This window comes from Crinia signifera, chromosome 11, assembly GCF_055691185.1.
Source record: "Crinia signifera chromosome 11, ASM5569118v1, whole genome shotgun sequence".
NCBI lineage: Eukaryota > Metazoa > Chordata > Amphibia > Anura > Myobatrachidae > Crinia > Crinia signifera.
The window spans coordinates 106,081,438-106,106,441 of NC_139227.1; the positions used below are offsets into that span (position 1 = coordinate 106,081,438).

The 25,004-nt window shown below is 46.9% G+C and overlaps 1 protein-coding gene across 1 annotated transcript in view; it reads right to left on the reverse strand.

The window, feature by feature from the left end:
* The window catches only part of LOC146045356 (ras-related and estrogen-regulated growth inhibitor-like), a 62,376-nt gene extending 37,656 nt beyond the window's left edge, over positions 1-24,720 (reverse strand). The window contains exon 1 of the mRNA XM_083164125.1: positions 24,398-24,720. Coding sequence (XP_083020251.1) covers positions 24,398-24,506 — 109 coding nt within the window. The 5' untranslated portion in view covers positions 24,507-24,720. The remainder of the gene's footprint in view (positions 1-24,397) is intronic.
* Between the last annotated feature and the right edge of the window lie 284 nt (positions 24,721-25,004).

Genomic DNA, 25,004 nt, shown 5'->3' on the forward strand with positions numbered 1-25,004 from the left:
TAGAGAACTGATGGTGTGCTGTGCTGTGGAGAGAGGCTGCTGCATACCGCCGGCATCTCTCAGCCCCGCACCCCCCCCCCCCATGTATCATAATACCAAATTTTTTTTTTTATATTTCCTAAGGAGGAGGGGCTGGCCACACCTCCCTGCACTGGCCACTCCCCCTCCCATTACCTGGGCCCTGCACAGCTGTCAGCGTCCCTGTACTCCGCCCAGTTTCCCACAGTAAACAGCTCTTTCAGCAGTTTCATCTTGTGTTTTGCTAATCGCCCACATCCCGGATTTACTTGTCAGAGTTTATTCTCTCTACTTTTGATCAGAATTAGATAACATTCTCAGAAATATGTTGGCTTGTTCTGATTTCAACAACTGACTTCACCCTCACCGAATAGAGTCACAGACATTTGTCTACTTAAAACATTTTTTTTTTTTTTAAAGCTATGTATCTGTTATTCTGCTGTTCCATGTAAGGGAGGTGTTGCAGTCATAGTAGGGTCATCACCTGTCCAAATGACTCCGTAAAATCCTCAAATGGAAACATCTGTCCAGAACGAGTTATTTAGACCTAATCGATAAATCATACACTGTGCATGCGTCCTGCAATAAAATCCTGCTACTTTTTTGATCATTGGTCGTATGCAAGTTTGTGGTTGGTAACTGGACGTTTTTTGGGAGTGTCAGGGAAAATGCAGGCATGCCCATTGAAGGGAAGTCATGTGACATTAGCTCCAGCCCCGAGCAGCCTGTTTGTATGGCAGCCACCAAGTAAGTCCTGGACTATGCACAGACTGCACACAGTGGAAAAATCATTTGATGGTGAGCAAATGGATTTGCTTCTTATCACAGGTCTGCTAAATGTTAAGCCTTGGACAGGCTGGGTGGTGTATTCCTTATTGCAGGGCTTGGCAAAGTAGCAGCCATGCAATCACATACCTCCCAACTTCTGAAAGACATGATGCGGGACCAAAATTTTTGGGGCTTGGCCTAGAGGCAAAGGGGCTTGGCCTATGCTTGCGGCGCTCCTGCAAAGCCACTCCCCTGTTTAGGGCATGGCCAGCAGCTCTCAGAGCCAATGGCCATGCCCTCAGCCCGTCTGTCTCCGGGAATAGATGTCTATTCAGCGCAGGGCAGTGCCAGCCCTAGGCGGGAGGCGGAACCATCCCAAATAAACTAGACGGTCCCGCGAAAAAAAATTGTGTTAGGAGGTATGTAATCAGGTCTGAATAACCCCCAAAGTCTGTAGACTTTTTATATAGATTATCTAGTTTATGTAGACCTGAAAATAAGAAACTGGTGTAAGCCTTTTCCGTGAAAGTCATCTGCCTCATTGAGCAGGTTGCTTTATAATGTGTCCTACTGACCCCTACTGTACATCCAAATGGGATCATAATGTGCAGAAACACTTCCACGGATTGATAATCAGTTACTGTTGTGCAATCCTTGCCAGGACTGGCTAGCTGCAGTCTGAGCTGTCTCACAGCATGTCAGCACAATCTGCTGTTTATCAAGCTGTGAATCATCTGCCTAAAGGCCCCCATACACTAGGGCGACTTGTCCTTAGGACAAGTCGCCCCCGACTTCCCCCTGAGCTTCCCCGGCTGCTCCCCGGGGGAGCTTGATTAGATTGGCACTTGATGTGCCATTTTTTACATGTGATAAATCGTCTCGATTTATCACATGTAAAAAACCCGGGGAGCAGGGGGGGGGGGGGGGCTAAGAGGTGAGAGCTGGTGGGAGCAGGGGGGCTGGGGACGCTGCGGGGGACACATCTGTGTCCCCCGCTGCTGGGGACGCTGCGGGGGACAGCGTCTTTGCGGCGAGAAGGTAGAGGGAGCAGGGGGGGCTGGAGACGCTGCGGGGGACACGTCTGTGTCCCCCGCTGCTGGGGACAGCGTCTGTGCGGCGAGAAGGTAGAGGGAGCAGGGGGGGCTGGAGACGCTGCGGGGGACACAGGCTGCATAGAGCCGTGCAGGGGGAGCCGGCCGGGAGCTGTCAGTAATGAATAAAAAAAAAAGCCCATACAATGAATGGGCAGCCTGTGATTGGCTGCTGAGCGCTCTCTCAGCCAATTGCTGACTGGCTGAGAGAGCGCTCAGCCAATCACAGGCCGCCCATTCATTGTATGGGCTTTTTTTTTTATTCATTACTGACAGCTCCCGGCCGGCTCCCCCTGCCCGGCTCTATGCAGCCTGTGTCCCCCGCAGCGTCTCCAGCCCCCCCTGCTCCCTCTACCTTCTCGCCGCACAGACGCTGTCCCCAGCAGCGGGGGACACAGACGTGTCCCCCGCAGCGTCCCCAGCCCCCCCTGCTCCCTCCACCGCCCCACTAGGTCCCAAGTCGGGTGGTCGGACGTGCAGCAGGTCCGACCACCCGACGCAGATCCGATGCGCATGGGACCGCGCATCGGATCTGAGGGGACATCAAAACTAGCCGATTTTGGTCCGATTTCGGCCAGATCCGACTGATCTGGCTGAAATCTGACCAAAATCGGCTAGTGTATGGGGGCCTTTACAGTCTCTTACAAGGTCACAAAACAAATGATTTTATGTTATGTTTATATTGTTGTTTGTCGTATATGATAATGCTGTTTATCCTACAACCAAGCCCAGAGTGATGCTGCATCTCATCCGTCTATATTTACCTCTTTGATCACTTTTTAATTCCCATTCTCTCTCTGTGTCTACATGACAGCCACAGCAATCTATCATGTATTCTGCTATACAAACAGGACTTCAACAGCATCTTGAATTTTCAGGAGCTCTGCATTGCTCCTCCTCTGCCATTGAACTGCAACCCCAGCCTCATTACCATGACCCTTGCACCAGCCCATATAAGATCTTCTTGTACCTGGAGGTATATACATATACTCTCTGTTGAAACCATGGTTGGACTGGCCCACAGTAAGCCCCACCTCCTCCAGGAATCAGGTTCCAAATGTACCAAAGGGCTTAGGCACTCTCTTATGGTTAGCCAAGCTTCTGTGGCAGCTGGACACCCCCCCCCCCCCCCCCCTGGTGACTGGACACACCCCTAAACATGGGCCCTTACCACTGCATTCCCACGGTGTTCTCGAGCTATTCAAGAAAGTGCGATCTGTGACACAGCCTTTTCACCTTCTTTGCCTGCAACCAGCTCATCTGTCCTTTTAAAATATGATGGTCATTTCAGACCAGTCTTGGTTGTGTGGCCTGAATATCTTTGCAAAGGGGTCACTGATATCCTCTTTTGCAGGATTACAGCTGGAAAGTGATCTCGAGCACCCAGTCCACAGAAAATATTATTATTATTATTATTTTTATTATTTTATAATTTGACAAGTATGTAGTTGTGAAAATAAACTTTCAAACTTATTAAAGTTTCCTGAATATATCTACTGCTTTACATCAATACTCCAGTTAACTGTGTCCCTGCTGTGTTGTTCTTGTTTAATAATACTATTCCAGCTATATATACAGCAATCTTTTGTCAATTTTATCAGCCCCTAGTGCTTAAGTCCTGGCAGCATCCTAAGTACCAGTGTGGGGAACAATGGGTGGTTGTTATAGGCAGAATACCCTCACTAGTGCTCTAGAGTACCCTGGCATACTTAAAATCTGGATGCTGACTGTAAGGATTTAGGTGTTGGGCTCTCCACTGATGTTGGGATTCTAGCGCAAGTGTTGTGGGCACTCATCGGGATTCTGGCACCAAGATTTTGAACTCCAGAATCCCGATCACCGGCTTTTTTTATTCAGCATAGATATACTGTTACAATTTTCACATGACATAAAAATGACAATATTATCACTATTATATGCTAAAATACTATTTTATTATTGTGCAATATTATACCTGCTGCAGATGTAAACTGTTACTTATGCCCCTTTCCCACTGCAGCTAAAAAACGGTAAATTGTCGATTTTCAGCGCAATTTACCATTTTAAGGCTGCAGTAGGAAAGTGACAGAAGTTAAATGGTATTTCAACACGTTTTTAAAGCAGAGTCCTACACGTTAAAATAACGTTTAAGAGGCAGTGGGAATGCCTCTTAAACGTTATTTAGCCTCCAGGCAGTCCCAGTGCCTGATGAGACCTAGTAGTTCTCACTTTGTGCATGTGTAATGTGTGCACGTGCATAATAATGAGCCGCTAATTACATATGCGCATATGTAATGAGCGGCTCATTAGTATGCACGTGCACTCATTACATATGCGAAAAGTGAGAACTACTAGGTCTCATCAGGCACTGGGACTGCCTGTACCCCGCATGGACCCTGCATGGACCCCCGCTGCCTCCCCACTGCCCTGCATCCCCGTGCAGGTAAGTAAAAGGGGAGGGGAGGTGGGGGCACAGGGCAGGTACGGGGGGTTAGGCACTATTTACACTGGGGGGGGGGGATTAGGCACTCTTTACACTGGGGGAAGGGGGGGTTAGGCACTCTTTACACTGGGGGAAGGGGGGGTTAGGCACTCTACATTTTACACGGTTCACTGCAATGGGAATGGTACTTAAATGGTATTTAAAACGGTAATCTGCTGCAGTGGGAATGCTAATACCGTTTAAAATACCATTTAAGATTACCAGTACTTTAAACTGGTCTGCAGTGGGAAAGCAGCATTAGTCTCTCTAATTATTAGGTAGTGATTATAACCAAAGTGTCTATTTTTGTTTTGTAGATTGGAGTCCCGCACTGAGTATCCTGGCAATGGGTTTACTGTATTTGTAATCCACAAGTGAGAGTGAATTAGGTAATAATTGCTTGCTTTCTCACAATGTAACAACACTGTATATAGGGGCTGGCAGAGTGCCAAATCCTACCACTACTTCAGAGCAATACGGTGCACTTAGGCCAAAGGAACCTTACATATAGTGAACTGTGCAGTTCAGGGACTCATTGCTTATTGCCGAACTGAATTTACTGCTTTGTACTGTTGCTGATTTATACAGATCTGTGATTGTTCTTGATTATACTACACTGAATTATTCACTGCATATATTTCTTAACTGTGATTTAAGTTGATTGTACTGTTGCTTGAATTAGTTTAGCATAATTAATGTGCAGTTTATTGTGTGAATTGCGGCCTACAGTGTCACAATCTTTTGTAATTGATTGCCAATTGTTGTTACTGCTATTGCATCATTTACTTTTCCTTATAGCGGTGACCAGTGATTCTTTGGCTGCATAATAAAATATTTTATCACCGCCCTCACATGTGGTGAGAACATTGTGTGGTTGTGTTTTGGGGTATTGCTTTTCCGGGGTTCTGTGGCCCCTCCACCCTCTGAATTGCAGGCGAGTGAAGCAGGAAGGTCGCAGACAGGCAGTGTCAAGAGAAGAAAAGGAGCTTCAGGTACCGGTCACACACCTGCATGCAGTCTGACAACATCATACTGGCAATCATACATTAAGAGGGAAGTCCAGAAACAGAGCATTGTGTCCCTCCTGCAGTGGGTCATGTTGGGAGGTGTGAATTTAGGAAAGCTTAAATCTCTTCTACTGCAATTAGCTCAGTTCCCACCTGTGGCTGTGCAGGTCTGAACATCTGGACCGGAGCAGTATGCTTAAGAGCCCACCCGTCTCTCCCCCAAGCACACCTCAAAGACCCATTTCTGGCTTTGCAGCATAGTTACCTACCCTCCTGCATTCTGCAGGAGACTCCCTGAAATAGCAGCAATCTCCCTCTCTCCCTCATTAGTCTAGCAATCTCCCATCATGTCACCTAGCCCACATTACACTGTTACATCATAGTTACCTCCCCTCCTGCATTCTGCAGGAGACTCCCTCCCTAACATAGCAGCAATCTCCCTCTCTCCCTCATTAGTTTAGCAATCTCCCTCATGTCACCTAGCCCACATTACACTGTTACATCATAGTTATCTCCCCTCCTGCATTCTGCAGGAGACTCCCTGACATAGCAGCAATCTCCCTCTCTCCCTCATTAGTCTAGCAATCTCCCTCATGTCACCTAGCCCACATTGTACTTCTACATCATAGTTACCTCCCCTCCTGCATTCTGCAGGAGACTCCCTGAAATAGCAGCAATCTCCCTCTCTCCCTCGTTAGTCTAGCAATCTCCCTCATGTCACCTAGCCCACATTGTACTTCTACATCATAGTTACCTCCCCTCCTGCATTCTGCAGGAGACTCCCTGAAACACACCCACACTTCTAGGTGCCACGTTCACAATCTCTTTTCACAATCTCTCCATATATGGAACTAGACACGCCCTTGTGGAGCATGACACGCTCCCTCAATGGCGCGCATTGCAAAATTCTATTACCATCTATAATCTCTCTGAAACTAGTTTTCAAAAGTAGGCAAGTATGCTTTGCAGTACATCAGGTTCTCTTTGCCCTGAGAAATACAGCACTCTCTGGTGGAACTAACCCTGTTTCATGACTATATATATATCAGTGAACTTGTTGCTTCAGCAGCACTAGACTTTTAGGGCTTTATTTACTAAAGCTTCTAAATATGAAAAGAGGTGATATTGCCCATAGCAACCAATCAGATTCTGTTTATGATTTCTCTCATCTAAATCTGATTGGTATTGGCAACAGCACCATCATTTTTTGGAAGCTACGTCCAGATATTTTGGAGAACTACTACCCTTATTCTTTTGGCTGCCCCCCCCTGCGACTTTTCCTATTTGTATGAGCACAGGCTAGCTCATTTGGCACGTGCAGCAGCTGGTGGAATATTATATATATTTTTATGTGTATATAAATTTATTCCAATCTAGAGCGCCAGGTATCGTGTATTGGCTGATTCCATTGGTACCGGCCAATTTCACAATTTTTACCATTTTTCTTGCAGCTTCAGTTCAGGAATAAAATCGTTATTTTAAGGTAAAACTGTTGAGGCTTGTTACAGATACCTTTGCACTTCGCCTGCAGCAATGACTAATAAGGTATTTGGAAGTTTTTGATTAGCTTAATTGGGCCACTAATTACATGTCATTATTGTGTTGAAATTTAGAAAAGTGCAGAATGATAGGTTAAAAGATGCAAGAGCTGTCCTGACTGCCTGCCTTCAGATGTTGGGACGTATGCAATAACCCTGCCATCTCACCTCCCTCCACACCCAGCTCCAGAAGATCTCTTGGACTTCTCCATTCACTGGGTGCCTGCAGTGCACAAAAGACAGCTGAGCAGGAGCGGATAGGGTGCATGCACAGCACAGGCGGCCACCTCACTACAGATGGCCGAGATGAGCGGCCATGGGACAGGCAGTAGATGGCCGAGCAGACCGAGGTGGCCGAGCGGAAGGCTGTGGGGCACAGACAGTACATCCGGCTGTGACACAGTAGTATACAGGCGACCAGGACAGAGCACACATCAGATGGCATACATCAATGATGCCGCAGCCATGCCTCTGGAGCCCCTAAAATCATCAAGGCCAGTCACAGTTGAACCCCCCCCCCTGTTGCTGGGCCTGGATGGGACAGGTGTTTTAGAATTTGGAGTTGGCATTTACAAATGTGAAGTGACCTCCAGTGTGCCAACCCCAAATTCAGCTTTTTACACTTTTTGCACACCTAAATTACAGTTGACTTTACTAATCCATTCCAATGATCTATTGAAAACTATTGTTAAAAAAATATTGCTTTAAAAATGTATATTTGGGAGCAAAAAAGGGATTATACTCACTCACAGACAACCAATCTCCTCCGGACCACACCACAGGATCAAAGTGAGGTGCAGAGGAAATGGTGAGTGCGGATAATGCAGTCTGATAGCTTGTCTCTGAAGACAAGCCAAGCTGTAAAGGCCAGCTTCTTCTGTATCTGACAGAGAGAGGACACCGCAAAAGATTGCTTGCTTCTGGGCAAATGTGGTCATCAGCATAACCCTTTTTTTTATTACTAACTTTAAAAGGTATACAAATGTACATATATAAAGTAATAAAATGACATAATAGAATCTGATTAAGTCTAATTTTTAAAACCCCAGATCACACGGCCACACTGGAGTGAAATTCAGTGAAGTGCATCACACAGAAATTAGAACGATTCTGCATGAAATAACCTGGAAACAAACTAACTCCATTTAGACATAGGGCAATTACAGCTAACAACAGCTATAAATTTCAAGCAGGGAGATTGTAACTGAGAAAATCCCATGATATGAATAATTAATACTGGAAAAAGTTGTTGGAATTAGCTATCAAATAAATGTTTTTCTTATTGTGATTGCCAACTACATGGGCACTAATATATGTTGCAGTTAAGGAGGCTACCACTAGGTGGAGCAGCATCATGCTCAAAAAGAAACAAGCCAGCAGAACAGAGAGTTTGTGGTTGGGCACGCAGTTGGGATTGGGAAACCCTGGGAGTAGGGTGAGGTGCCGCAGCAGGGTGAGGTGCCCCAATCTGCAGAGAGAAAGTGATTGGTCAAAGAGATGATGATGAAATGGTACAATGTGGCAAGTGCTAATAACCACTGAGGGATCACTGCAGAAGCACCAGCAGAGTGAGGTTTAGCAATAATGCTAAGGGATAATTACAACCTTAATTGTCTTTAAGTGTGAGCGCAATCTAATTTTCAGAAGTCTCTTCACCTGCATCACGGCATTTATTCATTAATATCTTGCCTGGGTTTATTGTCTGGCTAATCTATACTATATTAACCATTGTGTTTAGATATATGGATATATACCTGTTTGACAATTCCTAACAATCCCCGGGTGAACAGGGTGATCGGTTTCTTTCACATACTGACACCCGGAGCCCTATCCTTGACTTGGATGCAGGGCCTTCTTAACAGCAGTGTGGGCCCCTGGGCAAAGCAATGCACTGGGGCCCTTACCCATTCTCCCCTCCTAGGGGTGGGGGGTGCTATAAGCAGCAGCTGTGATGTCCCACGGGTGGCAGGGGGTGCTCTATCTTCCACTCAACATGTAGGTCCTGGAGCAGTAACTTCTGCTAATTACTGTACTCCTTTACTGCACAGGTGGTGGGAGGGAGAACACTAACGTGTGGAAGGGGGCACTGAGCTGAATGAAGGGTCCCTTGTAAATGACTTCCAGGGAGGTAGGGGGTGTTTTATACGCAGGGGAGGGTTGGATAATGGAGTGGGCTTAATATTCGTCATTTTCCGGTGGAAGGGCAGCATGTTTGACTGCAGATATCGCCATTATCTGGAAATAGATTTCTTAGCCTTCAATAATATAAAAACCTGAGTCCCAACTTTTAGGAGGTGCTCGGAACTTGGGGATAAGAGATCAGGAGCCAGAGCAATCCATTGACAAAAATATAAAACTGTACACCAGACGTTTGGTGCTGGAGCAGGGACCGGCTGCTGGAAGGCTGATATCTCTGGTTCTGGGCATGATAGAGGCAAGCCGCTAGTGTCGCCAGAAAGGGGAAAGACCTAGCTTTTGGAATATACTCTGAGAAAAACTCTAAGTCATAGAGAACCTGAGAAATATGACTGGGAAGTGCAATTAATAGGTCAGATGTGGACTGCTGCTTTGAAGTTGGATACCTCCAGTTCCCCAGGGCCAATTTTCTAAATTCTGGTATCCCTGGAAAAAGGGGATCCTCAGCTATCAGCATAGGGCCCTTATACACTTGCCCATTAAGCCCATACGAAAATACGGCTCTGCTTGGATGGAGGGTACATTCTATTAATATAATTGTTCTGTTTATCCAATTACTGTGATAACTCACTTATACATCTCTGTATATTCAGAACATCAGCTGTCTCAAGGGAGGTTTTGTTTTGCTCTCATCCACCACCCAATATCCAGTAAGATGGTGGACAGCAGAATTGGGACCACTGCATGATATTCCCCCCTTCTGCACTATTTTCTTTATTTCAATACTCTTTCACTTGCCATACTGCGGTAAATTTTCTCTGCAATGCCCTTGTGGTAACAGGGAAAACGGCAACTGATTGGACAAGCTGCAGAAGTACATTTAAGCGCATTTAAGGTCTACAGCCATACTACACTGGATCGCCTGAAAACTTCTGAACTCAGAAGCTAAGCAGTGATAGGCCGGACCAGTACCTACTGTATCTTGGCGACCAATAGGGAATATCCGGTGCTGTAGCCAATTAGGACAACAGAAGCAGGACAGTCTAGAGCAGGCATTCCCAACCATGGTGCTCAAGGCACACCAACAGTGCAGGTTTTGTAGATATCCAGGCTTGAGCACAGGTGACTTAATTAGTATCTGAGGGATTCTGATTAAACCATCTGTGCTGAAGCCTGGATATCACTAAAACCTGCACTGTTGGTGTGCCGTGAGGACCGTGGTTGGGAATGCCTGGTCTAGAGGGTGTTGCATGTTATTCATTACCTTTTTTTTCCCCCTTTTTTCTCCGCTTGAATTCTGTACTTAATCTCTGTCCTTTTGCTTAATTCTGGGGATCATTCAAGTGGGGTGTGTCCTGTGCCACAATAACTGATATAATAATTTTATCTATCACAAATTTAGTATCCCAAATTGTCTATCAAAGACGACATATGTACTAGGATTGATTGCTATAAACCTTGTTGAGCATAAATAATCTTGATCAGTTGTTTAAAACATTTTCGCTTACCAGCACGCTAAGAAACCCGTTTCTGGGTATCTCCTTATATATATTTTTCAAGACGCGTGAGTCAAGTAATCAATGACTGTGTGATGTACATGTATTGAAGAATTACAGGATGCATCTCTTTTTGCAATAAAGACATATGTATGTTTTTTATCCTTACCAATAAATGTTAAATCTTAATCTTCTTGTTATGGAGGTATCAGTGGCCTCGCTCCCTAACTCTGTTGCCTTGGCCTAGCGTCCTCGGATATGTGCAGAACTAGGCTTCGCCTGTACCCGTTTCAGCTGTAAGGGCAAATTAGGTCCGCCCAGACTCCATTACAGGCAGGAGTGATGATTGGACTACGTAACCGTGGAGACGGACCAATAGCAAGAGGACACGGACAATAGAGGGCCACTGTCCGTTTGGCTGAAGAGCCAAACGGTGCCCCAGGAGGCGACAGTACCTTGGGTGGTACAGGTGTAACAATACACAAGGATATAATTAACAACACCAGCGAAACAATATACTGAGGTATAGGTGTAACAATACATAGGGATGTAATATGAAACAATGATGTAACAATACACAGGAATGTAATAAGCAACAATGATGTAACAATACACAGGAATGTACTCGAGGGTAAGTCTCCAACTTATATGAGAGATGTTATACAGCAGGGAAGTTGGGACATCGCTGCACTGGAAGACAGGATACCCTCAGAAGAGGGACACTGGAATGCAGGGGTGAAACCTCTGGGTCAGCAGCATCAAACAGGGAAGACTGGCAAGGGTTAACCACCGGGGACCAGGAACACTCTGGAAATGCTAGTCAGAACTATAACGGCGTGGAATGGCCCTTCCGGAGGGTTTAAATATGTGAGCCACCCACTGACAGATTGCGGGCTCAGCCCCTCATTAGTTGTAGCTGGACACTGCCCCAGGCCTAGGCAACTGCTGCGGGAGAGGAGGAAGCGTGCTGCATCCTGGCTGCCTGACAACACCCACTGGCGCCATGTTACAGTGACGTCCCGGCTGCTTAGCAACAGCCGGGACGCACTGTATAGAGGACACTGTGCGCTGGGGGGGAGCCGGACGTGCGGCGCCTGACAGTACCCCCACCCCCCTTGAGGAGGGGTCACCGAACCCTTAGCCCCAGGTTTCCATGGGAACTGTTTGAAGAACAGCACCTTCAATCTGGGAGCATATAAGGATTTCTCGTGAACCCAGGACCTCTCCTCGTCACCAAAGCCCTTCCAATGGACCAAAAATTGAAGTCGACCCTGAACCATCTGGGAATCCAGAATACGCTCAACCAAAAACTCCTTATGGACCTGAAGATAACAGGTTTAATGGTCTGACCGGGTAGTGACTTAAAGGCCAGAGAGACAGGTTTTAACAGCAAACGATGAAAGACATTATTGATTCTCAAGGATCTGGGTAACCGTAATCTGAAAGCTACAGGGTTGATTTGTTCAATGATGAGGAATGGTCCAATGAATTTGGGTCCCAATTTGGCATATCTCTGGCGAAGCTTGATGTGACGAGTGGACAACCACACCCTTTGGCCCACCCTAAGGTGACAAGGTCTTCTGAGTCTATCAAAGAAAATCTTAGAGCGTACTGAGGCCTGTCTTAGTGCATGATGGACCTTCCTCCAAGAACTTCTGAGTCTAGAGACCACCACAGGAGATGACAAGGAAGAGTCCCTGGGTACTTTGAAAGAACTGCACTTGGGATGGAACCCATAATTACAAAGAAACAAAGATTTCCTAGAAGCTGAATGATAGGTGTTATTATAGGAGAATTCTGCTAATGGTAAGAACTCTGCCCAATTAGTCTGGCATTTGGAAACAAAGCACCGTAAATATTGTTCAAGGATTTGATTAACCCTCTCAGTTTGCCTATTAGACTGTGGGTGGTACCAAGAGGAGTGACTGATCCGTACCCCCAAGGCAGAGCAAAAATGTCTCCAAAATCTGGCCACAAATTGGGACCCCCTATCTGAGACAATATCCATCGGAAGGCCATGGAGTCTTAAAATATGCTGGATGAATAACCGGGCTAACTCCTGAGCAGTGGGAAGCTTCCGCAGGAGAATGAAGTGTGCCATCTTGCTGAAGCGATCCACAGTAACTTAGATGGTGGTATAACGGGCAGATTGAGGCAATTCAATAATAAAATCCATCGAGATATGGGACCACGGTCTATCAGGGATGGACATTGGAAGGAGCTGCCCCACCGGTGATCGTCTGGAAGTTTTATTGCGAGCACAAATGGCACAAGAGGTGACAAAACGGGAGACATCTTGCCTCTTGGTTGGCCACCATACAGCTCTGGACAAGTGCTCCAACGTTTTAGTAACCCCTGAGTGTCCAGAAGTCCTGCTAGAGTGGAAGTCCTTGAGGACAAATTCCCGCAATTTCTTAGGAATAAACAAACGATCCTGTGGAGTCTCCTTAGGTGCCATGGTTTGAGAAGCAATGACGCGAGTGGCCAAATCTTGAGTCAAAGCAGCCAAAATGACAGACGTAGGGACAATGGGCGCCTCATCGACTCCGGTGCTTTGTATTGATTGAAAGCTGCGGGAGAGTGCATCAGCCTTGGTGTTTTTTGGACCTGGTCTGAAGGTGATGACAAAGTTAAACCTTATAAAAAACAAGGCCCATCTCGCTTGTCGAGGATTAAGAGGTCTGGCAGACACGATATAAGCCAAATTTTTATGATCTGTGACTACCGTGACCACATGCTTGGCACCTTCCAGCCAATGACACCACTCCTCAAAGGCCCATTTTATGGCCAGTAGCTCCCGATTGCTGACATCATAATTCTTTTCCGCTGAGGAAAACTTGCGAAAAAAATAAGCACATGGGTGAAGCTTCTGATCATGATCGTGCTTCTGTGACAGGACCGCTCCAGCCCCAACATCTGAAGCATCAAACTCGACCAAAAAAAGAAACCTGGGGTCAGGATAATGCAAAATGGGAGCTGAACAAAACGCTTTTTTAAGCTTATCAAAAGCCTCGATGGCAAGTGGAGACCAATTTTGGGGATCCGCTCCCTTCCGGGTTAATTCTACAATAGGAAGAGTGATATCAGAGAAGGCCCGTATGAATTTGCGGTAGTAATTGGCAAATCCCAAAAACCTTTGGACTGCCTTTAAACTGGTGGGACGGGCCCAAGAAAGGATGGCCTGGACCTTACACGGATCCATGGAAAAGCCCTGGGGAGAAATGATGTACCCAAGGAATAAGATATGTCTGACTTCAAATTCGCACTTCTCCAATTTGGCATACAATTGATTCTCCCGAAGTTTTTGAAGGAACGATCTGACATGCTGCCGGTGCTCAGAAAGACTTTTGGAAAAAATCCGGATATCATCCAGGTATACCACAGCAAAAAGTCCCAGAAATGGTCGGAGGACCTGTTGATTAGGTCCTGAAAGACCGCGGGCGCATTGGCCAACCCGAACGGCATCACTAGATATTCGTAGTGACCCGTATGTGTGTTAAAAGCAGTCTTTCACTCATCCCCCTGGCGGATTCTGATCAGATTATATGCCCCCCTCAAATCTATTTTAGAGAAAACCACAGCTTCTCTGATCTGGTCGAATAAGACAGAAATGAGGGGTAACGGATAGGAGTTCTTGACTGTTATTTTATTCAAAGCCCGATAATCAATGCAAGGGCGCAGGGACCCATCCTTCTTCTCCACGAAGAAAAACCCTGCCCCAACTGGAGATTTAGAGGGACGGATAAAACCCTTCTCAAGGTTTTCCTTAATATATTGATCCATAGCCTGGGATTCAGGGACAGAAAGGGCGTATAACCGCCCCTTAGGCAGCCTAGCGTTGGGGACCAGGTCTATGGCACAGTCGAACGTCCGATGAGGTGGTAAAACATCCGCTTCTTTTTGGGAAAAAACATAGAGGAAGTCCCTGTAGGGGAGAGGCAAGGTAGTGGACAGGTTGAGAAATCCGGATGGGTAGTGCCAGACAGTTATTGGAACAGGAGGAACCCCATTGTGTAATCTCCCCTGAGTCCCAGTTGATAACCGGATTATGTTTTTTTAACCAGAGCAACCCCAGGACAATGGGAGCTAGAGGACAATGATAAAGAAAAAAATGATATTTCTTCTGAGTGAAGTGCCCCCACGGACAGCCTGAGGAGAGGGGTGCATGAGGAAATACTGCCTTCGTATAGCGGGAGACCATCCAACCCACAAACAGACAAAGGACTGCTAAGAGGAATGGGAAGGATGTTCAATTTGTCGGCCAGGGTTACGTCCATGAAGTTGCCGGCACGCTAGTCAGAACTATAACCGGTGTGGAATGGCCCTTCCGGAGGGTTTAAATATGTGAGCCGCCCACTGACAAATTGCAGGCTCAGCCCCTCATTAGTTGCAATTGGACGCTGCCCCACTTCCTCCCCGCGAATACACCAACGATAGAATACGACAGGAATAACCATTCAAAGAAAGTTACACCCGTCATGATTAAAGGTTTTAATTGGTGTAAAACGGCCGCGAATGGCCGGGCAAATACGCCAGGAAAATACACTTTATTTTCCGGTTGTATTTGGCTTTAGCCTGCACGGATCATTCAGATTCGTGCAGGCTTCAGTGTGTAAAAAATAGAAAAATAAATAAATAAAATAAACGGCGTGGGGTCCCCCCCCCCCCACAGCCGTAACCAGCACCAGGCTGAAAGAGCCGGGGCTGGTAATAAAAAAAATCAGGAAACCCGGCAAATAGGGGTTCCCCAATTTTTTTAAACCAGCCCCAGGCTCCAGGGCCGGGGCTAGTTCCAAAATATGGTGGACAAAATGACTAGGGGTCCCCCGTATTTTAAGAACCAGCCCCAGGCCCAACCAGCCAGCAGGGTAATGTCACAGCCGGGGGACACTTATTATATAAGGTCCCGCGGCCAAAACATTCACCCTACCGACCAGTCAGCCTGGCCAGGGGCCCTGGGGGAGTGGGGACCCCCCAATAAAGGGATCCCCCCCTCCAGGATTAACCAGATCAGGCTGAAGCCTGGTGCTGTCTGATGGGCTGTGGTCACCGGGCTGATTAAAGTGTAAAAAATAGAATAAACTATGGTACTTGTTTCCTAGCACGGCGCCCATCGCATTGCATACCATAAGGCATACGATGGTATGCGATGCAATACGATGTTAGCCGATGTTATACAATTTTAAGTTGTATATAATCGAATTGTATGCCATTTTACAATTTTAAATTGTATGTATACCATCGAATTGTATGCCATTGTATGGCATATACAATGGTATACGATTTTAAATTGTATAAGCACCCTAATGGGTGTTTTCAATGTTAAATGTGCCCCCTATAAGATTAATAATTGTATAAGCACCGTAATAGGTGCTTACAATGTTAAAAGCACCCCAACGCACCCATACTATCAACGCCAACCGGAAGTGTGGCGAGCGCAGCGAGCCCGCGAGGGGCGGCGGTACGCGTCCTCCGACCTTTTCATACCCCCACTATCCACGTCGGCGTGGAGTTGATTTTATATAGTGTGGGGAGCGCAGCGAGACACCGAACCCGAAGCGTGGCGAGCGCAGTGAGCCCCGCAAGGGGACGCGGAATACATGTGAAGTAATGTGCGTCCTCTCACATAAACTATTGTTTAATACTGTGGAAATATGAGTCCGAGCAAGCCTCCCCCGCATAATGGGACTTGGAGAATCACATATTCCAGCATGCGGGGCATTAAAGGGCCCGCTGGCACTTGTAGTTCCACAGTATTAAAAATTGTCAAATAAACACACACTGACACATGAAAAATAAAACTGTAATACATCCGAAGCCCTTTCATACAGATACTTACCTATCCTGAGCCCGTAGTTAGGTCTCCGGGTCTGGTGTCCTGATGTCCTTGGTCCAGGGGTATGGCTCCAGGGTCCAGGGGTTCGGCTCCGGGGTCCGCCGAAATCCATAGGGAACCTGTGGAAGGAAAATTTACTCAGGGGTCTCCTCCGGCATAGATCTGTCCTCTTCTTTCCTGCAGTAGTCCTCGGTACTTGGCAAAAAAAAAAAAAAAAACATCCCGGCACCATTGAACAGGAGAAGCGCTGAAGGTTCGTCTTCAGCGCCTCTCCTACGAATGATTCTATTGGTCGCCTAGCGGCCAATCAGCAGCCGAATTTTGCGCAAACATATTCCTCAGCACTTTACAAAGAATATTTTAACATTCAGTCCCTGCCCCAGAGGAGCTTACAGTCTATATTCCATATACACGCACACACAGATATTCTAGGGTTAATTTGTTGGGAGCCAATTAGCCGAGCAGTATATTTCTGGATTGTGGAAGGAAACCGGAGAATATACAAACTATATATACTATGGAAATATTGATAATCATCCACCGTGCGATCAGGTTATAAATTACTCCCGTAGTGACAGAAAGTGGCAGTTTGCAGGTACATACAGCAGGAAGGAGAGATTTGTTATAATGTGTGTATTGTTTTATCCTACGATGATAGTACAGATAAAGGGCCACATGCACCTTCAAAAGTGATAAAATGGAGAGTGATAAACCACCAGCCAATCAGCTCTTGCCTGTCCTGTCACAGATTGTGTTTGAAAAATGTCAGGCAGGATCTGATTGGTTGGTTGTCGTCCATAAAGTGCATACACAGAGACAACATATAGCTATAAAGGGATTCAGATAGGAATTGCAAACCTGGTTCTTCACACTTAAAAAGAATATATAGGTGGAGTAGTTCCCCTATTTTTCTTTAAATATCTGAAAATGTAGTCCCGGTGGTTCCTTTTTTGTTGATGCTGGCAGTGTGCTGTCTGTGGACAGCCTGCTACCAGTACACAAATAGAGCGGGTCAGCCAAAGAGAGTGCAGTAGTAAACGTGAGATCCTCCTTTCTCCAGCCGACCTGGGCTGCTATCCAAACTAATTGCTTGCGGTCCATTAAGCAAGCAATATCCAGTGGAACGGCTCTAGGCACATGCTGATGTCAGGTGACCACCAAACTCTTGAACCCAGGACCCAGGTCAATAAACTTTTGGGATAGAGTTTAACTTTTGATACTTAATCCAAAACGGAATTTTATTTTTCTGGGTGACATTGTTAATGTGCTATCGCTGCTCTCTTCTATCCCCTCCAGAATGTGTCTTTTAAATTCATTTGTGTTGGGCTTGTTTACCAATGAAACTTTGATTTGAGGTTTATAGATGTTCAAGCTCTTAAAGCAAAGTGCAGCTCAAAGGTGGAAGATTGTACTAAGATCTGGACTTGTGGCCTAATTCCAGCCCACCATACACCATAAGCAATTAGCGTTACTAAAAATCTCAGCAAAGATTTCCTAATGACATGAACTGCATGATTGTATTTGGGATAGAACATCGTGCCCCAGACAGGAGAAACAGACCACACACCAACAGTCTCTACAGTCCCAGCAGGATCGTACCAGTGACATCATCTGGGACTTATTCTCAGGAGTCCAGTGATTCAATAAAACAATTTCAGGCTGTTTTTAGATATAGAATAGATAGATGGTATGAACAGTTATACTGTATTGGCAGAGAAATATATAGACAGACAGCCAGATATGCAACCAAAGATATACCACCTAAGGACCATCAACAGTGACAGCACACAGGAAGAAGTGGCGGTTGAGGAAAGAGACTGCGGACTATTGAGCAGGAGTGTCAGTGACAGCATGCATGCAGAAGTGTCAGGTGGGGAAAGACACTGAGGACTGGAGCACAAGAGTCTAAGGGCGGCATGTATTAATATACATCGCCGCCCTTCGCCGGGTGTCCGCCGCGATGCTGCCGCATATGTACTAACATATGCGGCTGGCATCGCGGTGCGGTAATGGAGACCTCCCGCGATACCTGTACTGTGGTCTGCGGGGGGTCTCCGTCTCCTCCCTGCCGGCTCCTGATGCCTACACGCCGGGGACAGCTAAGCAGGCTGTCCCCGGCGCCTCCTCCTCCCCCCTGCAGCCGGAAGGACATCCGGCTGCGTTGATAGGGGGAGGAAGGGCTTACCTTCCGAAGTCCTGGAGGACCTGCAAGAAGGTAAGCCCAAGGGAGGGGGAAAGGGGGAGTCGGCGAGGCGGCGGGGATGCGGCGACGCGGCGGGCGGCGAAAATAAGCCCATAGGCTTCTATAGGGTATCGCCACCCTCTGGGTGGTGATACCCTGCCTGGCAAAAACGGGGCGGACGGGTAATAGTACATAGGAAAATGCAGTCAAAACCCCCGTTTTACCGCATTTTTCCTTTAGTACATCCCGCCCTTAGGGGCCCATTTAACATGATCGCATTTACAATGCGATCTGGGCGGAATATTACCGCCCAGGATCGCATTGTAAAATGCGATCATATCACCTGAATTTATCAAGGTTGAGGGCGCAGGGACAGGGCTCCGAAAGGAGCCCGTCCCTGCGAAGCCCAGACCCGGAAGCGAATACGCGCTTATGCGCTGACCCTGCCGACCCCTCTTGACGCACTGCCCTGCTCGGGCAGTGCGAAGTGTAGCCATAGGCTACAATGGACTATCGCCACATTAAAATGGGGATAGCCCAGGGGTGCGATGCCGGGCTGCCCGATGTTGATACATCGGGCAGCTTCGCATCCCCCATAGAAACCTATGGGGGATGCGGCGCTGCAGGGAGGATCACAGCAGGGATTTAATACATTTGGGGGATACTAAATATTTGCGATGAACCCCCGAAAACGTGTGTTTTCCGGGATTTAACCGCAAATATTGCTTGATAAATGCGGCCCTTAGTGACAGCACACATGCAGGAGTGCTGGGTATGGAAAGATGCTGAGTACTGGAGACTAGAAGTATCAGTGACAGCACACAGTAAGAAGTGGCAGGTGAGGAAAGAGACTGAGGACTGGGGAGCAGGAGTCTCAGTGACAGCAAACATGCAGAAGTTCTCGTGGGAAAGAGACTGAAGACTGGGGACCTGGAGTCTCAGTGACAGCACACATGCAGAAATTCTGGGTGGGAAAGAGACTGAGGACTGTGGACCTGGAGTCTCAGTGACAGCACACATGCAGAAGTGCCAGGTGGAGAAAGAGACTGAGGACTGGAGAGCAGGAGTCTCAGTAACAGCAAACATGCAGAAGTTCTCGGTGGGAAAGAGACTGAAGACTGGGGACCTGGAGTCTCAGTGACAGCACACATGCAGAAATTCTGGGTGGGAAAGAGACTGAGGACTGTGGACCTGGAGTCTCAGTGACAGCACATATGCAGAAGTGCCAGGTGGAGAAAGAGACTGAGGACTGGAGAGCAGGAGTCTCAATGACAGCACACATGCGGAAGTACCTGGTGAGGAAAGAGACTGAGGACTGGGGAGCAGGAGTCTCAGTGACAGAACATGCAGAAGTGCCGGGTTGGGAAAGAGACTGAGGACTGGCGAGCAGGAGTCTCAGTGACAGTACACATGCAGAAGTGACTGGTGAGGAATGAGGCTGAGGACTGGCGAGCAGGAGTCTCAGTGACAGTACACATGCAGAAGTGCCTGATGAGGAAAGATACTGAGGACTGGCGAGCAGGAGTCTCAGTGACAGCACACATGCAGAAGTGATTGGTGAGGAATGAGACTGAGGACTGTTGAGCAGGAGTCTCAGTAACAGCACACATGCAGAAGAGCCCGGGTGAGGAAAGAGACTGAGGACTGGGGAGCTGGAGTCTCAGTGACAGCACACATGCAGAAGTGACTGATGAGGAAAGATACTGAGGACTGTTGAGCAGGAGTCTCAGTGACAGCACACATGCAGAAGAGCCGGGTGAGGAAAGAGACTGAGGACTGGCGAGCAGGAGTCTCAGTGACAGCAAACACGCAGAAGAGCCGGGTGAGGAAAAAGACTGAGGACTGGGGAGCTGGAGTCTCAGTGACAGCACACATGCAGAAGTGACTGATGAGGAAAGATACTGAGGACTGTTGAGCAGGAGTCTCGGTGACAGCACACATGCAGAAGTGCTAGGTGAGGAAAGAGACTGAGGACTGGCAAGCAGGAGTCTCAGTGACAGCACACATGCGGAAGAGCCTGATGAGGAAAGATACTGAGGACTGTTGAACAGGAGTCTGGGTGACAGCATACATGCAGAAGTGCTGGGTGAGGAAAGACACTGAGGACTGGCGAGCAGGAGTCTCAGTGACAGCACACATGCAGAAGAGCCAGGTGAGGAAAGAGACTGAGGACTGGCGAGCAGGAGTCTCAGTGACAGCACACATGCAGAAGTGCCGGGCAATGAAAGACAACGAGGACTAGGGAGCAGAAGTCTAAAGGTGGCCATGCACTACTGCGACTTCACGCAGCAGTGTTTGGCCATACGATCCTGGGTGTGGTATAGGGTTCCGACAGTCAGGATCCCGACAGTCGTTAGCCCGATGTCGGGATCCCGACTGGCCGGACTCAGACGGCACTTGTAAATTTTTATTGTCTTGTCAAAATAAATGGTGTTGCACTATATTCTTTTCTCTTTTCCTCGAGTCTACCACATTCAATCTATTGAAGTGAGTGTGTCCATGGGATACGAGTAAGAGCCTGTACCAGGAGTGCACCCCCACTTATGCTATCTGTATTGGAGAAGAGGAAATCTGTCTCCCAACCAGGGATGTACGGTAGTAATCATCCTTATTAGCACTGGTGTGAGGATCTGTCCCCAAAGTGTCAGTTGGCACAACCTTTGTTGCATTTTGTCCGATACCGTCTTGAGGAGGTCGGTTATTTTGGTACAGATCCACCCTCTAGCAGCTTTGGAAAATACTAATTAAAAGCTGCGCAGAACTGTCTCCAGGTTGAATGTAATTACATTCAATTCTTTGAATCATTAATCGCATCAGAATGATCCCCCACTCTATCCCCATTCACTTTATGTCCCCCAGCCTGCCCCTTCACTGTATATTCCCTAGACTGACCCCCCTTTCTCTGTATGTCCTCCAGCCTGCCCCCATTCACTGTATGTCCCCCACTCTGCCCCCTTCACTGTATTTTCCCCTGCCTGACCATCCTTCTCTGTATGTCCCCCAGCCTGCTCCTCCTTCACTGTATGTCCACCATTCACTGTATGTTCCCCACTTTGCACCAATTCACTCTGTCCCCCCCATCTCTGAATGTCCATCACTGCCTCCATTCACTCTATGTCCCAAAGCCTGACCCTCCATTCACTGTATGCCCCCCACTCTGCCCCCATTGACTGTATGTCCCCCTGCCTGCCCCCTCCCTTCTCTGTATGTTTCCCAGCCCCTTGTGTGAGCCAGAGGACGGAGAGGCAAAGTAGGAACTGCAAGGACAGGAGATGCTTGGGCTCCCGCTGCTGCCCTCCTCCACTCTGCATGTTACGGGAGCAAGCTTCCCCTTTGCTGCCCCCCTCCCCAAACACTGCTGTCACTGTGATTGTGGAGGAGGGTGATATACAATTGCAGCTGCAGGGGTTGGATGCATACCCACCCGAAAGACGGCAAACACATCTCACTGTGGCGGCCGGCACCTCCTCACTGCTGCAGACAGCAAGGTAAAGGCACGCTCGCCGGGGCCCCACCTTTAGTGCTGTGTGTCCCGCATCCGATGCTCCACCCGCTTCTGGCTGGAGGCTGTGGGCCACTTGAAAGGACAGCACGGGACGCAATTGGCCCCCGGTCCGGACTTTGGACATGCTGCCCTAGATTGACATTGACAGAAGATCGACACAAGTTTTCAGTCGACATGGACATGGTCGACATGAATAAGGTTGACATGAGTTTTTCCCATATTTTGTGCCTATGTCGACATGGACATGGTGTAAGTGTGCTGCTCCCCCTTGCATGGCTAGCTGAGCTCAGCACACAATTAAATTCTCACTCTATGCCAACGCGGATGGTAAAGTATGAAAAATCACCTTTTAAAAAAAAAAGTGAAAAACTCATGTTGACTTTAATTATGTCGACCATGTCCATGTCTTAAGCTTATGTCGACCCAGGCACTGCATACCAGTCCAGACATGTTAATCTTGTATGTCACATTTGTATATTGCTCCTGTTATCTCTGGCTGACAGAATAATTGTACTAAAGCTTCTAAAAAAAATAAATAAACAAGGGGATAATAACCAATCAGATTCTGTCTATCATCTAGGATGCAATAGAGCAATGATAAACTGATTGGTTGCTATTAAAAAATGGTACAAACAAGAATAACAGTATGGGGTTAATTTACTAGTTAACCCTATACAGTTATTCTTGTTTGTTCCATTTTTTTTTTTTTTTGTGGTGTATTTGTTTAAGTGTTGTTGTTTTTTAATTAATCAAATTAACTTGTTTACAGGTCCCATGGCTACTAGTGTCAATCACATGGCCGCAACCGGTGGGGGTCTATACCAGACATGTCCAAACTGTGGCCCTCCAGCTGTTGTGAAAGTCCCATCATGCCATGAGACAGTTTGGCTCTTAGAGCAGGGCTGGGCAATTGCGGCCCTCCAGATGTTGATGAACTACACATCCCAGGATGCTTTGCATTAGTTTTGCTATGTGGCCATGCTGAAACTGATGCAAGGCATGCTGGGATGTGTAATTCATCAACATCTGGAGGGTCGCAATTGCCCAACCCTGTATTAGAGAATGCTAAACCTATGGCAAGGCATGCTGGGATGTGTAGTTTCACAACAGCTGGAGGGCCATGCCTGGGATAGAGGATCGCATGCCTTGGGTGCTGGATGCGATACCCATATGTCAGTGGTCAGGGAACTCGGTCCTCATTACCCCACGCAGTGCATGTTTTGCAGGTCTCCTCACAGAATCACAAGTGAAATAATTAACTCCACCTGCGGACCGTATAAAACATGTCTGTGAGTAATTAGTACACCTGTGCACCTGCTGGGTTACCAGCAAAACATGCACTGTGTGAGGTAATGAGGACCGAGTTCCCTGACCACTGCCATTTTTGGATGCACTGTGGGTGAGGGCGGGGGGGGGGGGGGGGGGACAGAGTGGAGAAAAATTACTACCTTGCGGGTGTCAAAAATGTTAGTTTCAGCCCTGCCACTCTAATATATATTTGATATATCTCCCTGATGGTCAATTAACCGTTTGAGTGCCAACATCTCTGTAAGAAATATCTGCTAAAAATGCCGGCGCTGCTCACATTTGTTATACAAATTCAAATAAAAAATGGTGTGTAAAAAAAGTTTATATGTCCTATATAAGGTAACATTACAGGTCATTATGATGAATAAAAACGCTTGCGGGGCAATTTTCGCACCTATTTTGTCAAATTCACTCGGCACGCAAAGGGTTAAGGTCATTGTAGAATTTCAATACCTACGTGACCTGTATTAATATCACTGTTTCCTAGTTTTACCCCAGATCGGATGCAAGTGTCAGATTTCAATACATGGGGGTTATTCTAGTCCATTCTTTCTGACAAAATCCTTCTTAGATGGACAAAACCATGTGCACTGCGGGTGGGGCAGATGTAACTTGTGCAGAGAGAATTAGATTTGGGTGGGGTTTTTCTTCAAAGTGAGATCTATATTGAAGTGTAAAATCATGCAGTCAGTATTTTCCCTGCACAGAAACAAAATAACTCACCCAAATCTAATTCTCTCTGCACATGTTACATCTGCCCCCCTGCAGTGCACATGGTTTTGTCCATCTAAGAAGGATTTTGTCAGAAAGAATGAACTAGAATAAACCGTTATTAACTGAAACATCTCATTCTAGGAAGTTCAACAACTTCTTCTCCGGACAGTGACCTTTAGGGGGAACGGATGTTACCGTTAACAGAAAGAACCAGAACTACACAGTTGGACAGCTAGTAGATGTAGGCACTAAGCAGAAGATAAACAGCTCAAATACTTATTTTATTTAATGCATAAAACATTCAATATATATGGAAATAGTTAAACACAAAATGTACCTGTTTTCCCTACTGCACTTTGCCCGAGTACCACAATGCGCATAGTCCGTGCGGAAGCCAAGCTGCAGGTTCTTCTCAGAGGCCGCGGTAGTGGGAAGTTAGAGGTCATTTTAGAATGTGTCTTGTTGCGGTAATGTCACCAATTCAATGAAGTAAACAGCAGACAGATTCTGAGTGTCAGATGAATGCTAAACTGGGCCGATGTGCCATGTAATTCACTCTCTGGTACTGTGCTTTTTAGTTTGGCAGGGGAGAAATTCATTTCTGTTCCCCAGCCAACCTCTCCTCTCTAAATCCAATATTTCCTGCCTACTTCCCAGTGTATTCCCGCCTCCTATTCTTCTGTCTGTTGAAGCAGAAAATTGCATGCAATGTACTTGAAGAATATCTGGCAAACATTGGTATTGTTTGGGAGCAGAAAATCATTATATAGTGTCACAGGTTTACATTGGGTAGGTTAACACTACATTAACTCATTGTTTTCCAGGGAAAAGCAGTTTGCTGTGTGTGTGTGTCTGTGTGTTGTATTTATGATGCTTAAACATTTTCTGCAGAACGTCGCTTTAGGCAAAGTGTGAAGTGACGAAGCCAACCAGGGAGAAGAGGT